The sequence below is a fragment of the Vombatus ursinus genome, unplaced genomic scaffold (genome assembly GCF_900497805.2).
Source record: "Vombatus ursinus unplaced genomic scaffold, bare-nosed wombat genome assembly UNPS02014959.1, whole genome shotgun sequence".
In the NCBI taxonomy this organism is placed as follows: domain Eukaryota; kingdom Metazoa; phylum Chordata; class Mammalia; order Diprotodontia; family Vombatidae; genus Vombatus; species Vombatus ursinus.
Window position 1 is genome coordinate 3,064,016 of NW_020954737.1, and position 18,022 is coordinate 3,082,037.

The 18,022-nt window shown below is 37.5% G+C and overlaps 1 protein-coding gene across 1 annotated transcript in view; it reads left to right on the forward strand.

Moving 5' to 3' along the window:
* The window catches only part of LOC114030361 (poly [ADP-ribose] polymerase 14-like), a 113,668-nt gene extending 107,968 nt beyond the window's left edge, over window positions 1-5,700 (forward strand). The window contains exons 20-21 of the mRNA XM_027845170.1: window positions 2,048-2,222; window positions 5,267-5,700. Coding sequence (XP_027700971.1) covers window positions 2,048-2,222; window positions 5,267-5,556 — 465 coding nt within the window. The 3' untranslated portion in view covers window positions 5,557-5,700. The remainder of the gene's footprint in view (window positions 1-2,047; window positions 2,223-5,266) is intronic.
* The last annotated feature ends 12,322 nt before the right edge of the window (window positions 5,701-18,022 follow it).

An 18,022-nucleotide genomic window follows, 5' to 3' on the forward strand; every position in this document is an offset into this window, starting at 1 on the left:
AATAAATAAATAAATAAATAAATGAATAAATAAATAGGGCTCTTATGGTTTCTCCCTGTTTGTTTTCATTGGTCCAATGCCTATGAAGCCTATGTCTGTGATCTCTGATAAACTCACTTCCCCACTCTAAGAGCCTAAGTTTCTTCATCTGTAAGGTGAGTGTATTGGATTAGATGATTTCTGAGACCCCCTTCTAACATTCTGTGATTCAGCAATGAACAACAATAGCCACTGTTCAGTGTTTTCTAACTCAGAATAGACAAAAAAAAACAACCCCCTAATTATGATTTGCTTTGGAAGTTTTTTTCTATTTATTCTCCCTGTTTCTTTCTTTTTCTGTTGTTTTGGACTCTTCTTATAGCAGTGGAACAGGTTAGGGGCAGAGTTAGGAATAGAAAAAGAGACAAAAGAAATTTCCAAAGGCCAAGTCATTGAAATGGCCTATCTTGTAAATGAGAATGTTAGCCAGATCACTAATTCTTGAAAATTACTTTCAGGCTTGTATGTCTATGATATTTAAGGCTCCATACAAGTGTTGTAGCCCATTTACAAATAGATATCAGTCCCATTCCCCCTCCCCAATGTCTTAAAAATAAAAGACAATAATAAACATAAAAAATACTCAATTTTTGTTCGAAGTTGGTATTTTCCTTTTTTTATTCACAAAAAGCAAGTAAATTTTCTTTTAAAATTTTTGTGGAGTGTTGAATAGTAACAGAACTAAGGGGAAATATGATTAAACAATTTGTTCTTATAAAATTTGCACCACCCAGTGAAGTATTTTTTGTCCAAACATGTTTATTGTGTCTTATTTTCTATTTTTCAAAGACTAATGAAACCTTATTTTTCTTCCAGTTCATCTAGTTCACCCTACAGCAGTGTCTAGCTTATTATCAGACTCAGAATGGTGACCCATCAGTTATTTTTTAACTCAGGGGAAGAGAAAAAAAAACATAGCAAGGTATTAGAACTGGTGGCTATGATGGGTGAGCCATTATCACAAACCCTAGATCTCTTGAGATCTATTAACAAACTTAAGATCAATGAGTCATGATCACAGTCCTAGATCAAACTGTGCTTTAGAAAGGCATTTGTGGTGGAAATTTGTTTTACATGATTGTACATGAATAACCTATATGAGACTGCTTGCCATCTTGGGGAGGGGGGAGGAGAGAGAGTATATAGAAAGGGAGAACAATTTGGAACTCAAAAATCTTATGAAAAAATGAATGTTGAAAATTGTCTTTACATGTAATTAGAAAAAATAAAATACTATTTACATTAAAAAATAAAATAGAATGGCATTTGCAGATTAGGATAGTGTTCAACATCTGTCCTTGAACTTTTGGAGCAGAGTGATTATATGTCATCATATGTGTGTGTGTGTGTGTGTGTGTGTGTTATAAGGGAGGGAAAAGATGAATGTTTCCCAACCTTTAGCAAATGTCAGCTATCAGAAATTAACCAAAAAACTATTCAACTTTATCGTTTGATAATTTATGTAGTACAGACACCCTCTTACTAGTATATTGAAAATGACAACAAGAGAGACACAGTGTGGTGTAATGGATAGAAAATTTGCTTTGGAGTTAAGAAGACTTTGTTTCAAGCTAAGCCTCTCACTCCTATTGACCATATAACCCCAGGGAAGTCACTTAACCTTTCAGGGCTCCAAGCAACTCCCTACAGCTTTGCGTTTCCAAGCAAGTACATATACATGTTGGTTAGGATCCTCACCAGGAGTGCCCTATACTAAAGACATCAGATATGCAATTCAAAACAAAACAAAATTTCCTGAAAGTTAACAAATTAGGGGATATTTATTTTCAAAGAATAATTTTACAAAACTCTAGGTTTAGAAAGTTGTGTAGATATAAAAGTATATCTGGAAAACAAAACAGATTATTTTATGCTCAAAGGAATACTGCCCCTCACAAAATCTAAAATGGTTTCCTATGGATTGATGATTTTTAAATTCACTTCCACAACTATTTCCTGCCTAACCCTATGCTCATTTTCAAAGTGATTTTCCTTTTGTAATTTGTAGATTCAGCGGATACAGAACAGAAGCCTTTGGAATTTGTATAAGACAAAGAAAATACTCATAGATGAACAGAACAAACACACGAATAATGAAAAATTCCTCTTCCATGGGACAGATGTTGACTCAGTGTTCCATGTCAATAGCCAAGGCTTTAATCGCAGTTATGCTGGGAAAAATGGTAAGTAAAGCAGCAGGTATCTTGTTTGCTTCAAAAAGTTTGAAGGTTGAAGTATAGCTTTCATATCACATCATCAGCACCTGAACACTAAAGTGTGTCACCATGGAATCTGCTTTCTTTCTCAATCAATCAACATTTAATAAGCATATACTATGTGCCAGGCACTGTGCTAAGCACTAGGGATAAAAATACATGCACAATGGAAACAGGTCCCGCCCTCAAGGAGTTTACAATCTAATGGGAGAAGATAATATAAAAAGGAAGCTGAAAAAGGCATGGGGGGATGATGGAAAAGTAAGGGAAGACCAACATGGTGTAGCTAGGTGAGAAATGAGAGGCTATCAGAGCTGAGCTCCCTCCTTGAATGGAGATTCAGAGTTCATGATAGCCCTCTTCCCTCTCCCCTCTAATGTGAGAGGCAGAGGGGAGTAATGAGGTGGAGTACCAAGTCTGATGAGATCTTACAGGAGGATGAGGTTATCCTAATAATGAGCTTCCTGGGGCATTGTGGAGAAGTTAGTCAGAGAAGTCTCAAAGTAGTGCAACCAGATTAAAATGGATGATTGTAGTGTCTCCATCCATTGAGTTAGTCCATCAAATCACAAATCTTGGATAGACACTATAGCTAATAAAGGAGTTTGGTCCAGAAATGAACAGGAATGGATTATATAGCACTTTCAGCTATCCCAAGGCAGGTATACATGTGCACACAAACACACACATACACCCCATCTTTTTTTGTCATCAACAGCCTTTCCTTGATGATATATTGCTGTGAATAGGGGAACACAGTAATCTCCAAACAATGAAAATTATAGGTGACTCAAAAGGCAGTGGGGGAGATGCATGGTGTGTGTAAAGAGGGACATATGATGGGTATGAAGAGGATGTGTCACATGGTCATCAATGACTTACCCCAATGCTATCAAACTCAAATAGAAGTGGATCTCTGCAGTCACATTTTGACTTAGAAAACCACAAATTAACTATCTAAGGTACAATTTCCCTTTTATCCTTTAATCTGATTCTGGCTGCCCTCAATAATATTGCTGACCACTTATTCCAAGGGCTGCAAGATTGATAGCTCTGACTTATACTCCATATGTGCCATAAAAGATATCATCCTGGAACTTTATGGCCAGGAAATGAGATGGGGCAGCATGCAGGGGAAGTAGGGAACAAATGAATGGATCGTCAAGACACTGCATTGGTACCCACAGAGAGTAGGAAAAGGTCTCCACCTGTTGCATAGATCCTTTGTAGAGGATTTATGGGATTTATGAACAAAAATTGAAAATTAGAAGGTCAGGATAGGTCGCAATCTGCATCACAGAGAGGAGTGATTAGATCTAGAAGGGCCCTTCAAGTGGATCCAACCCCTTCATTTTACATATGATAAAAATGGGAGTACAGAGAAGGTCAGTAGCTTTCTGAGGACCATACCTGGCAAATTGCTAAGTCAGGATTTGAACCAAGGTCTTTCTGACTCTGCAACCTCTGTTCTTCTCCACTATACCATCTTGTATCTCTAAAATATCACCAAGCTTAGAAAGTATGAATGATTGCTAAGTTGTAGCCAAAATACATAATATTATAAACCTAAGAGGGATTTAATTTCAGCGATAGATCAAAGGACTTCTGTTAGGTATTTTTTCTATTTGTGTCCACTTCACATGAATTATTACTTCCCTTTTCAGCAGGTGAATAACTGTTTCCAAAGCTGATTTTTAAAAAATGATCGCTATATCTTATTTTGTTGTGATGCAACAAATACACTGAAACAAGGCTCACATTCACCAATATAGCCTGTTTCTGAATCCTCAACAGAAAGGAAGGCTCTGTCCTTTCGTTTCGACAGTATGATACTGCCCCACACATCTAACCTGTTGCCAAGGCATGTTTCTATCTTCACAGCATCTCTCATATATATCCCTTTCTCTTCACTCACACAGCCAACACCCTGGTACAGGTCTTCATCATGTGACTCCTGGATAGTTGCAGCAGCCTTCTCATCTCCCTGCCTTAAGTGTCTCCCCACTTCATCCATCTTCCATTCAGTCATCAAAGTGATTTTCATAAAACTCAGGGCCAACAATGTCACTCCTCTACTCAATGAACATCAGTGACTCCTTGTCATCTCCAGAATCAAATCTGAAATGCTTTTTTTGCATTTAAAGACCTTAACAATGTAGCTTTTCCCTATCTTTCCAGTCTTCTCATAGTTTACTCACACACACTTAACAGCCCAGCTATACTGACTTCCCTGCTGTTCCTCACACACTGTATTCCATTTCCTAATTCTGGGTCTTTGCACTAACTATCCCCTGTGCCTCAAATGCTCTCACTCCTTACCTCTGCCAACTGGCTTCTTAAAGCTCAGCTAAATGCCACATTCTGCAAGAGGTCCTCCTTACTGCTATTCTCTACCTTCTGAGATTACCTTCCATTCATTCGATATATATCTTGTACACTGTTGTTCATGTTGTCTTCTCTATTAGCATGTGAGCTCCTTAAAGATAGGGACCATGTTTCTACCTCTCTATTCCTACACTTAGTACAGTGCCTGGCACATAATAAACACTTGTCACCTGACAGGCTGGTTGACCATTGTCCTTTGGGGTTGACTAGAGATTTCTTGCCTCTTTATGTTGACTTTGCTATGCTTATAATAAAGTGACTTCTAGACAGGTTATAAAGAGGCATTAGTTTAATGAAGGAGACTTTGAATTCAGCTTAACAAACATTTATTAGGCAAGTGTTTTGTGAAAATTCTTATACTAGGGCAGGAGAATGCAATGATTAAACAAGGCAAAGACCCAACCTTTAAGGAATTCACTAAGGAGGTGTTTTATATACATGAGTGTGTGTGAGTGTGTATAATTTAAAATGAAAGATTAAATGTGATGAATGCAAAGAGAAAATTCCAACAAAATGAAATGGAAATTTTATTACTTTGATCATGTGTCCAGGCATCATCATTATTGGTATAATAATACACATTTCATAATCTTAATTTTGTAAATATTTTGTCTTCTTTTTCACAGCTACAGCATGGGGAAAAGGAACTTATTTTGCTGTCAATGCCCAATATTCAGCTCACGACACATACTCCAAGCCAGATATCAATGGGAAGAAGCATATGTATTACGTGCGAGTACTTACTGGTGATTACACTCTTGGAAATTCATCATTAATTGTCCCTCCACCAAAGATAACTCAAGATGCTAATGTTCTATATGACAGTGTCACTAATAATGTGAGAAATCCAACCTTATTTGTCATATTTTATGATAATCAGGCTTATCCAGAATACCTCATTACTTTCAGGAATTAACATTTTGGTTTCACATCCAAAAGATACTATGTAGACACTTATTTGTAGCATGTTTTAGCATTCAATGTATTTTTTTAGCTCACAACATTTCAATCTTGTTGCTAAAATTAAAATTTTTTGCATTATCACAAGTGTGATTTTTAATTTATGCTTCTTGTGGTTATTCCCCAATTGATAAATGATCAAATGTTATGAACTGCCAGTTTTCAGATTAAGATCAAAGTCATCTACAGTTATATGAAAAAATGCTTAAAATCACTACTGATTAGAGAAATACAAATTAAAACAACTCTAAGATACCACTTCACACCCATCAATTTGGCTAATATGACAGAAAAGGAAAATGATAAATGTTCAAGGAGATATGGGAAAACTGGAACACTAATGCACTTTTGCTGAATTGTGAACTGATTCAACCATTCTGGAGAGCAATTTGGAACTCTCCCCAGAGGGCTATAAAACTATGCATACCCTTTGATCTAGCAATACCACTACTAGGTTTGTATCCCAAAGAGATTTTTTAAAAAGGTGAAAGTACCTATTTGTATAAAAATATTTTTAGCAGCCCTTTATGTGGTGGCAAAGAATTGGGAATTGAAGGGATGTCCAGCAGTTGGAGAATGGCTGAACAAGTTGTGGTATATAATTGTAATGGAATATTATTGTGATATAAGAAATGATAAGCAGACCGGTATCAGAAAAAATCTAGGAAAACTTATACAAACTAATGCAAAGTGAAGTTAGCAGAACCAGGAGAACATTGTAAATAGTAACAGCAATATTGTACAATGAACAATTGTGAATGACTTAGCTATTCTCAGCAATACAATGATCCAAGACAATTCCAAAAGACTCATGCTGAAAAACTCTGTCCACATCCAGAGAAAAAACTGGAGTCTGAATACAGATTGAAACATGCTCTTTTCACTTTATCTTTTCCATGGTTTTTTTTTCCTTTTAGTCTGTTTCTTCTTTCACAACATGACTAATATGGAAATATGTTTTACATGATTGCACACATACATACTATATCAAATTGCTCACTATCTTAGGGAGTGGGGAGGCAAAGGAGGGAGGGAGAAAATTTGGAAATGAAATTCTTTTAAAAATTGAATGTTTAAAATTGTCTTTATGTGTAATTGGAAAAAATAAACTTATATGCACATACACATATACATGTGTGTATATATACATACACACACACATATACCTCTTGTGAGTTAACAGAAGGCAGGAGACATTAGGTATTACTTTCAGTGTATTTTCTTAAGTCAGAGTCTTTATCCTTGCTGTTGAAATTAGTCCTTTCCCACTACATTGTTGCAGGTTTTGAGATATGCTTTTTGTGAGACAATCAATGGCTGAAGTCATAAGGGGGTTAAACTAGAAAAAGTGAACATTGGACCTGGAGAAAAATGGAGTAGATTCCTTTTTACTCAAAGAGGAGATAAGAAATAAAACTGGTCCTACAAAAGGCAGAAGATGTAGTGCTGGGAGTCTCAGCTTGTATTCTTTCCCTATAGAATCATACTATAGGTAGAATGATGAGTGAAGAAAGAGAAGAGAGCAGATATGGGTGGTAGAGTAATGTAAGGATTACCTTTCCTGGAACACACTGAGACCACATTGGAACGGGAAGAGTAGGGGGTAGGATTGCTTCTCTTGCATACTTAGAAGAATTAGGAATTTTGACTGTCTTGAGAAACACAACTCAGCATTCCAGGCAAAACGAATGAATCACAGACTCTTAGATCTGGAAGGAAGCATAGAGGTCATCTAGATCTGATGGTAGAATCCCCACTGTAGCATTCCAAATTAATGGACATCCAGACTCACTGTCGTGAGGATCTCACTAAAAATAACAGGTAGCATTTATATAGCACTTTAAACTTTGCAAAGCACTTTAAAAGTTTTATCTCATTTGATAATCACAACCCTGGGAGGTAGGTGTTATTTCCTCATTTTATAGGTGAGGAAATTGAGACATAAAGAAATTAGATGACTTGCCAAAGCACACACAGTCAATAAATGTGCAAGGCAGGATTTGATCTCAGATCTTCCTGAACCAACTCCAGTGCTTTTTTCATCACACAACCTTGCTGACTTACAACTACTCCACAATGGCATCTTCTTCTATAATGGGACAATGATCAGAGCTCTTTCCTAATAATGAACCTAAATCTACCCCTCTTCTACATTAGTGCTAGCTCTACTCTCAACTCTTTAAATGCTTGAAGACCACTACCATTAGCCTTGTCATTCCTGCTTATGATGGTTTGTAGACCTATTTAAAATACATACCTATAAGTTTCAGAGAAGGGATCAATCAGCATTTAATAAAGGAAGTCCCTCACCAATAGTTCCCTACACCATTGAAATCATATATTGAGTCAAAGATAAATATTAAAATTTTATGCTATAGGCCATTGGACAACCTTGCTGCTGACTCTGAGTCCACTTAGGCCATTAACAAAAGAACATGTCTTCATTTTCTTGGCTAGCTTCCATGGATTCAAAGGCAATATAAGCAGTTTGAGTTTAACCCAGGACCTTCACTTGGGCATATCCAGGTGTGTGCTGGTAAATTTTTTAACAATGTCTAGCCATGACTCACCTTTAAGTTTAATCTTCATTATTAACATTTCCTTCATCATTTTCTTAAGTTTAGACAATCAACAAAACAATAAATCAAGCCCTGATTCGTAACATTTGCCAATTTCTAAGGTGCAAATTGTTCACACTGAAAAATTGACAACCAGCTTTCCTAAGGTGATTCAAGCCGGTTCTAGCAAATCCCTAATATATTCCCTTCCAATCTTACTCAATCCCAAAGTCATGTCATTATAAAATGTGCAAAGAGAGAAGATTCCACTTAAATCATTTAAATGTAACTGTTCATTTCCAGGATGATTTAGAGAACAACAGTGGAGGGGTGGGGGTGGGGAGGGCCAGATCTCAAACTATACTACAAAGCTGTAATCATCAAAACAATTTGGTACTGGATAAGAAATAGCGAGATTGGTCAATGGAACAGATTAGCTACATAATATATAGAAGAAAATGAATACAATTGCCTAGTTTTTGATAAGCCCAAAGATCCCAGATACTGGGGCAAGAACTCATTTTTCAACAAAAACTGTTGGGGAAATTGGAAAGTAGACTGGCAGAAACTGGGTATAGAGAAACTTCTCACACAACATACCAAGATAAGCTCAAATCAGGTACATGATTTAGATATAAAGAGTGATATCATAAGCAAATTAGTGGAGCATGAAAGAAATTACCTGTCAAATCTATGGCTAGATGAAGAATTCATGACCAAAAAAGAGATAAAGAAGTTCATAGGAGGTAAAATGGATCCTTTTGATTACAGTAAATTAAAAAGATTTTGTACAGACAAAACTAATGTAGCTAAAATCAGAAGAAAAGCAGGAAACAGGGAAAATCTTTGCAGCAAGTTTTTCTAATAAAGATCTCATTTCTAAAATTTCTAGGGAACTGAGTAAAATTTATAAGAAAATGGGCCAGTCCCCCAATTGATAACTGGTCAAAGAATATGAATGGAAAGTTTTCAGAGGAACAAATCCAATATCAATAGTCATATTTAAAATGCTCTAAGTCACCAATAATTAGAGAAAATAAAACAATTTTGAAGTACCACCTCACATGTTATCAGATTGGCTAACATGACAGAAAAGGAAAATGATAAATGCTGGAGGGAAAGTCAAAAAATAAATACACTAATGCACTTTTGGTAGAGTTGTGAACTGGGCTAATCATACTGGAGAACAATTTGGAACTGTACTTGCAAGGCTATTAAAAATGCACATACTCTTTGACCCAGCAATGCCACAAGTAGGTCTGCATCCCAAAGAGAACAACAACAAAAAAGGCAAAGGTGCGGTGTGTTTGCTTCTGTATGTGTGTGTGTGTGTGTGTGTGTGTGTGTGTGTGTGTGTGTGTGTGTATATACACACATATATATATGTATACAAATGTACATCTACACATATATACATACCCACTTATATAATCTCTTTGTGGTGGCAAAGAATTGGAAATTGAGGAAATGTCCATTAGCTGTGGAATATCTAAACAAGTTATGGCATAAGAATATAATAGGATACTATTGTGCTGTAATAAATGATGAAGGGAATGGTTTCAGGAAAAACCTGGGAAGACTTGTATGAACTGATGCAATGTGAAATAAGCAGAATCAGCAGAACAATTTATAAAATAACAGCAGTATTGTAAAGATAATCAATTTTGAAAGATTTTGTAAACTCTGATTAATACAATAACTAATCACAGTTCCAAAGGACTCATGATGAAACAGGCTATCCACTTTCAGAAACAGAGCTGATAGACTCAGATTGCAAATTGAAGCATATTTTCTTCTCTTTCTTCCTTTGGTCTGGCTAATGCAAGAATTTATCTTGTATGAATATACATATACGTAATAGGTTTTTTCTTGTCTTCTCAATAAGGAGAGGAACAGAGAGGGGAGATAATTTATAACTGAAAGTAAAATTGAAGAAAAAGAGAAAATAGTCAATTATGTTTGTTTTTATAAGGAAAGATGTCCTTGGTACTTGGTGTAGGGATAGGGACTAGACTCATGATTTCTTTAGTATACATAACTCCTAAAGGAGGGAACTCCCTCCACCAAAGCAGGTTGGCACTTTCTCAACAATTTATAGTCCTAAAGAGTTACCTAGAGCACTGATTTGTCTAGGGTCACACAGCCAGTATGTTGCAAAGATGAGACTTGAAACCAGATATTCCTGGTTCTGAGCAGGTTCAAAATCTGCTTTGAGACATTTTTTTTAACGTACTATATAATTCTTTAAAGATTCCAATTTTTTTGTATTTTGACAACATTTTCTTGGTATTTTGAGGGATACATGGGCATTTGTCAGAATCAAGAAACTAATACAATGTGAGAAGGGTATTAATATTTCAGGAAATGGTATAATTGTTTTTTTGTGTATATGCACCCATATACATATATACATATAGATATAATCACTACAAAAAAGGAAAGATTTAATTAAAATGAAAATCAGAAAAATGGAGATTTAGAGCTGAATAGAGGGATCCAATTCCCTCATTTTACAGATAAGGAAAGTGAAAGCTGCCCAGAGTAACAACAACCTTGCAATGGCAGACCCAGCATAGTATTTGGGACTGTAGAATAATTGTCTTTCATCCTGAAGGATTAGAAGCAGGCTAAAAGCTCTTCCAGCTAGCTCTTTCAATCAGCTCTTTCTTCTGTCCACCGTACCTCACTTATAATCTCTAGCCAAGAATCTATATTCACATCACCTTCAAAAACTAAGATGTTTGTATCCACCACTGTGATTAGTTTCCCCCCTTTAGAGAAAGGTTATGGGGATTCTTTAGCCCTCTTGGCCAATGGCTGTGAAACTCTTTTCCTTAATGTGGCTGTTAACAGAAGGTAACTGATGCCCACACAGACCAATGCAGAGCCACAATTAAAATGACTCAGGGTTACACTGGATTTGTCTCAGATATGTCCAGACAGTCCAGATTTCAAGAAAGCAATTGTGCCCTTTTTTGTGTATAAAATAATATAGCGCACAAACACACCACACCCTCTCCTTCATGAGTCCCCCAAAGCTACCCCAGATTCAAATTAATTTGGGTGTCAGAATCCTCTCCAAACCGTAGCTTCCAAGGCCACACTAATGTAACTTTTTCTGATCACTTGGTTTAAAGCAAAGACATCTAATAAAATGGGGGAAGGAAATGGAGGGAATGGAATCAGCAACTATATAGCACCTACTATGTGCCAGGCACTATGCAAAATGTTTTACAAATATCTCATTTTACCCTCACAACAACCCTGGGAGATAGGTGCTATTATTATCCCCATTTTACAGTTAAGGAAACTGAAGTAGACACAGGTTAAGTGACTTGCCCAGGGTCACACAGCTAGTAAGTGTCTGAGACTGGATTTGAACTCTATCCACTCTGCAACCTAGCTGTCTCTAATAAAATAGCACAGTAATAAGAGTAATGGCAAAACAACCTTTCCATAAACCTAGAATATTCCATAAATATTCACATACCAGTGGGAAGAATGGATCGGCATGGGGATCGTGTGTGAACCATAATTTTTTAACATAAATTACATAAGATATGGCCATAATACCAGCATAGAGGATCACACATGAAAGGAACATATGGGACTAGGGAACATGATGGAGGTAGAACTTAATCTTCCAGTTCTACAGAATTACTAATATTTTTTGGTTTTGCCACCTAATTACTATCTGCTGGACATGTTCCCCACTGTTCTCAGTTACTTGTACTCTAAGTTGTACTCATGCAATTGGGATCAAGTAACTTGCCCGGGGTCACAGAGTTAGTATCTGAGGCTAGATTTGAATTCTCGTCCTGACTCCAGAGCAGGTGCTCTATTCACTGTGCCACCTAGCTGTCCCCTATCCTTTGCTTTCATGACCTTTAGGGGGTCTTACTTTCCAAGCCTGTTCCATTGACCAAGATTTCTATTTTTAATGAACGTCAAATGCTACTTTCATGTCTTCATTGTGTATTGAGCTATCTTCAGGTTGACCAATATCCTATCCACTAGGAATGCTGTAGTTAGTAAACAACTATTATCCAAAGAACTGAGTTTTAATTCCAGGTCATTTATTAAAAGTTACCAAATTGAGATGGCATCAGAATACTCTACTAAGGAAAAACTAGTGGTAAATTAATATAAAAGTTTGAAAATAATAGTAATTTACGTGTATATAGTACTTTGTTGTTGTTGAGTCATTTTTCAGTCATGTCCAACTTTTTGTGACCACATTTGGGGTATTCTTAGCACAGATAATTGAATGGTTTGCCATTTCCTTCTCCAGCTCATTTTACAAATGAGGAAACTGAGGCAAACAGGGTTAAGTGACTTGCCCAGGGTCACACAGCTAGTAAGTGTCTGAGGCCAGACTTGAACTCAGGAAGTTAAGTTTTCCTGACCCCAGCTGGTGCTCTATCCATTTCACCACCTAGCTGCCCATTTTAAGGTATGGCACTTTAAGGTATACTAAAAACTTTACATACATTATCCCATTACACAGAAACCCTATGAGTTAAGAATTGTAAGTATACTTCACAGATGAGGAAATTGAGGCTGATAGTCCATTTGACCCACTGAGGCTCATACAGCTAGCAAATGTCAGGGACAAGGTTTGAACCCACACCTCAGAATCCCAGGTTCAATGCTCTTGCCTATCTAGACAAACATCCTGTCTTACACAAGCAAACTTTATTATGGAAAAGATACTCATAATTGAACTTTATATCAACTACACCTATAAAGTATCCCTAAAAAACAAAACAAAACAAACAACAAGGCTTTCCCCAAGGAATATCCTTTGTCAAGTGTCTCAGTTGTTTCAAAAAATATAATCAAGAGATAAGTCCCACCTCAGCTCAGTGATGGCCCCCAAAGGGACTGGTTCATTCCATCTTATCAATGATCTCAAGTTAAATTTTTTGTTGCCACTAAGTCAAAGATAAACAAAGAAGATTTCTCGTCAAAGTCCTGCCCAGGAATCATTGTATTTCCCCATTTCCTCTTCTCTGGTGATGTTGCTTTTTACCATTCCATCTACTAGAATCCAGCAGAAAGTATGTGGTGGGTAAAAGATGAAATGACTGAGGAAACAAAGGTTCAGGTTTCTGAGCATATTGGTTTACTAAGCAATGCATGCCTATTGCCCAACAAATTGGGACCAAGTCCTTTCCTCAGTTTAAAAGTGGACCTCAAATACAGGGGGAAACAAATTTTTATAAATTATAAACAATAAAATAAGGCCATTAAATTAAAAGGAAACAATCCACCATTAGGTAATCTGATTTCTACTTAGAGGAAAGATTAGGGAATTTCTAAGTTGGGAAGGGAAGAGCAAACAGGTACAATTCCCTGAAATCAGAAAATGAGGTATCCCACTCCCCCCAGGTGTCTGCCAATCAAAGGAACATGGAAAGAATAGTTGATTGATCAGTATGGGGTCAGTTCTCAGATAGGACATGGGTTGCTCGAGATACACGATTGTGAGAAAACTTGCACTAGTCTCTTGATCGGCGTAACCTAAGTCCTTAGTTATGGGTCTCTAAATAGCAGGGAGAGAAGATTCAATTTCTCAGCCATGCAGGACTAGGTTCAAACAATAAAATAAGGTGTTCTCCCAATTCCCATAATTAAATTTTTTTTTTCACAAGACAGAAGTTGGACTAAACACATAACTGAGCTAATTCCAGAATTGAGTCACAAGATGGAGTCAGTGTGGTTCACTCAATTCCCATAATGAACCACTTGCTGTTCTAGTTCCCTATATTCCCTCACATGGCTAACTGAACTTAAGTGCAGTGTGGGGGAATTTTAGGAGACAGCTGATATAGAGTGAAAGCAATTCACCAATACAGTTTATCTCTTATTACTGTTTTAGCATAAGCTGAAAGCACTGATTACACCCAATCAGTCTTTCCAGATTCTTTTAATAATCATGGCTGCTTTCTAGTCTAACAGTCTCTAGACTTTCTTGATCTCACACTTCCATCAGTAAAAACTTTTTGAGCATGCACCCCAATATGTATATTTACTTATTTATGAATTACATTTGCATACTACTGTACTGATTTTATGTATGTTACAAAATACACAAAAGTAGGCATTTTAAAAGTCTGAAATAAAAACAAAATAATATTTAAGGCTAGAGTCATAGGAAATCACTAGAGTTTATTGAGTAGGAAAGTTCCAACCTCCTTATTTTTACAGATGAGGAACCTGATGTTCAGAGAGGCTAAGGTCACACAGACAATAAACATCAAAGGATTTGAACCCAGGTTTTCTGATTCTAGAGCTAGTCTTTCCTTTTAAAAAAATGTATCTCTATTTATTTCATGAAATATTTCCCAAGGTAAACATTTTTTAACACTCATTTTTTAAAATTTTGAATTCCAAAATCTCTCCCTCACTCCTAGTCCTTTCTCACCCATTGAGAAGGCAAGCAATATGAGACTCATTATACATGTGAAGTCATGCAAAATGAGCTAGTGTCTTTCCACTGTAACATGACATCTCTTAGTCCATAGCCCAATAGTTGGTAGCCTTGGACTTACTGACCACTAAGCCACTGTTTTGGTTTTGAGTTTTGCTTACCTGGATTATTCCAGTGATCAAGATTTCTATTTTCAGAAAGCACCAAATACTTATTGATACTGAAACACCACATTCTGTGGCCATTTCCCCAACATTCATTCACATTCTCAGATTGGGTTCCCAAGAAGGTGAATCTGAGTAGTACAACCAGTCTCAGGTTTCTAGGAGAAACTCTTAGGGCTAGGTTTTTAGAATGGTCACTCATAAACTTCCATTGGTGTGCTTTGCATTGATAATCATTCAGCCTTAATTAGCTTTCTGTTAAAAGCATTTCTTCAACAGCTGTACTCCTGGGATTCAACTCCACCACCATCACGCTCCCAGGAAAAGGTCATCACTGGGAAACTCATCATCCTGAGAAGATCAGAGGGTCAGCTTCTGTCCCCAATCTCTTTCTTTCCCTCCTGGCAGAATCAAACTCTCCTTTAGAGAAGGGGAGGGGGGGAAGAAACTACAGAGATATCTCTTCATGGCTCCCCATGAGCCACATCTGGATGGACCCATGTGGACATACATAACAAATACCCAGTACAGGAATCACCCTTACACTATAACAGAAGGTACAGTGAGAACATCACTGGCTCTGGAGTCAGATATACTAGGTGAAAATCTCACCACAAGCACGTTACCTTATCTCCAGGGACCTCAATTTCCTCTCCAATAAAAGGAGTGATTTGAGGTCTCTTATACCTCCAGACCTGTGATCCCTTAAGTATAAAATTTCTGGACTCATAAAGCTTCAAGGAAACACGCTTCAATTTGTCTCTCTGTACCCAGTGCATATTGTAGAGGCATACAGATTGAATCTATGATTTCATTGATGTAGGCACTCCTGAATCAAGGAATTCCCTTGACCAACTCACATTAGCACTTTCTCTGTACCTCAGTCTTGAAGAGTTGATAGAGTCCAAGTGACTTGCCCAAGTTCATGTCAGAAACAGGACTTGAGCCCACATCTCCCTGGCTTCAAAGCAGACTCTAGCCACTACGTTAAAGGTGTCTACTTGCATGTAGTAGGCACTTAATAAATGCTTACTGACTGAATGAGTGAGCAATCAATTCACAATATTTGACTATGTTTAGCTCTGTAGGAAAGTGACAGATAACATGATATAGTTACTAGGTTCTAGCAGAACAAGCTTTGGATTTGAAATGAGAAGGTCTGAGTTTGAGTCTTAGTTTAGCCACTTTCTAGTTATGAGATCCTGAGTTGTTGTTGTTCATCCTCCCTTCTCAAAGAGGACCAATGACATCATGAGGATGACTTGACTTGCCAGTGAATTGGATTTAAAGGAAACAGGATAGCCCAAAGTCCTCAGTATCACTCTCTCCTGAGTCACCAAAGTTCAGTGGCAAGACAAATGTTAATTTCTTGAAAGATGATATCTAGGCTCTTTTTTTGATCATGGCTTTCAGATAATCCAATAATTTTAAAATTCTCTCTCCTGGATCTATTTTCCAGGTCGGTTGTTTTTCCAATGAGATATTTCACACTGTCTTCTATTTTTTCATTCTTTTGGTTTTATTTTACAATTTCTTGATTTCTCATAAAGTCACTAGCTTCCAATTGCTCCATTCTAATTTTTAAGGAAGTATTTTCTTCAGTAATCTTTTGGACTTCCTTTTCCATTTGGCCAATTCTGCTTTTTAAGGCATTCTTCTCCTCATTGGCTTTTTGGACCTCTTTTGCCATTTGGGTTAGGCTATTTTTTAAGGTGTTATTCTCTTCAGTATTCTTTTAGGTCTCCTTTAGCAAGTTGTTGACTTATTTTTCATGATTTTCTTGCATCATTCTCATTTCTCTTCCCAGTTTTTCCTCTACTTCTCTTACTTGCTTCTCAAAATCCTTCTTGAGCTCTTGCATGGACTGGGACTGATTCATATTTTTCTTGGAGGTTTTGGATATAGTAGCTTTGACTTTGTTGTCTTCTTCTGGTTGTATGTTTTTATCTTCTTTGTCACCAGAGAAAGATTCTATGGTCTGACTTTTTTTTTGTGCTGTTTGCTCATGATTCCAGCCAATTATTTGACTTTTAAACTCTTTGTTAAGGTAGGGGTCTGCTTCCAGTGTGGAGAATGAATTGTCCCAAGCTTCGGGGGTTTTGTGCAGTTATTTTCAGAGATACTTCTAAGGACCTGTAAATTTTCAGTTCTTCCAAGGTGGTATGATAAGGGGCGAGGTGTTTACTTCTTTCCTGGCCTGGGTTCTGGTCTATGAGTGACCACAAGTACTTTTTTCTGCCTTGGAATTATGAGGAGGATTCCCTCTCCACCACCACTACAAGCTCCATCACACTAGCTCTCCTCCTCACCCCAGGATCGCCACCCAGAATTGTGACCCAAATCCAAGAAAAGGCAAAACAAGAGATTCTTGCCTCAGCACCAGCAAAGAGATCCCTGCAATTCCCCTCTCATCAGCCACTCAATTCCCCCTCAGTCTGTGGGCTGAGAGCTCCAGAAGCAGCTGCCACCCCAGGCTGCACCTGGGGCTGGGGTCAAGCTTCTCTCTCACTGTGGTCACAGACCTTTCCTACTGACCTTTTAAGTTGTCTTTGGCGTTTGTGGGTTGAGAAGTCTGGAAACCACCACAGTTCCCTGTGATTCAGTCTCTGAGTCCCACTCCAGGTTCACTGAGGCCTGGTCTTTGCCTGCGCCCCTACACTGAACTGTGCACCTCTCCTAACCTGGTGCAATAGACCTTTCCAATCAACCATCCAGGTTGTCTTGGGCTGGAAATTTGTTTCACTGTCTTTTTGTGGGTTCTGCTGCTCTAGAATTTGTTTAGAGTCATTTTTATAGGCCTTTGTACGGGTTTGGGGGAAAATTCAAGCAAGTTACTGCTTTTACTCCATTATCTTTCAATGATTTCCACCACCACTACTTCTTAATACTTACAAGGTCTCCATGCTAGGGCCTTCAGGCCATTCCAGGGCTTTCTTGGGGAGCTCCTTACTCTTGCTGCTGTCTCATCCCCATTAAGTTGCAGAACCCTTGCTTGCTACATAGCATTACAATAAACTTTTGCCACTTGACTGGAAGACTGCTTGAGTCTATGAATTCTTTCCAGATGACTCTGCTTTGTACCTCTATAGTTTTGGGGTCCCTGCACCCCTAAACTACATCGATATTATCTAAGTTTTGACTCAGTCACTGAATTATGATTCAGTATCTAAGTTATATAGAAAAAGTTCAGTGAGTGATATGCCAAGAATGCTAATTAGGTGGTAACATACAGTTTCTGCACCTTGGGTGCAGGCATCATTCACTACT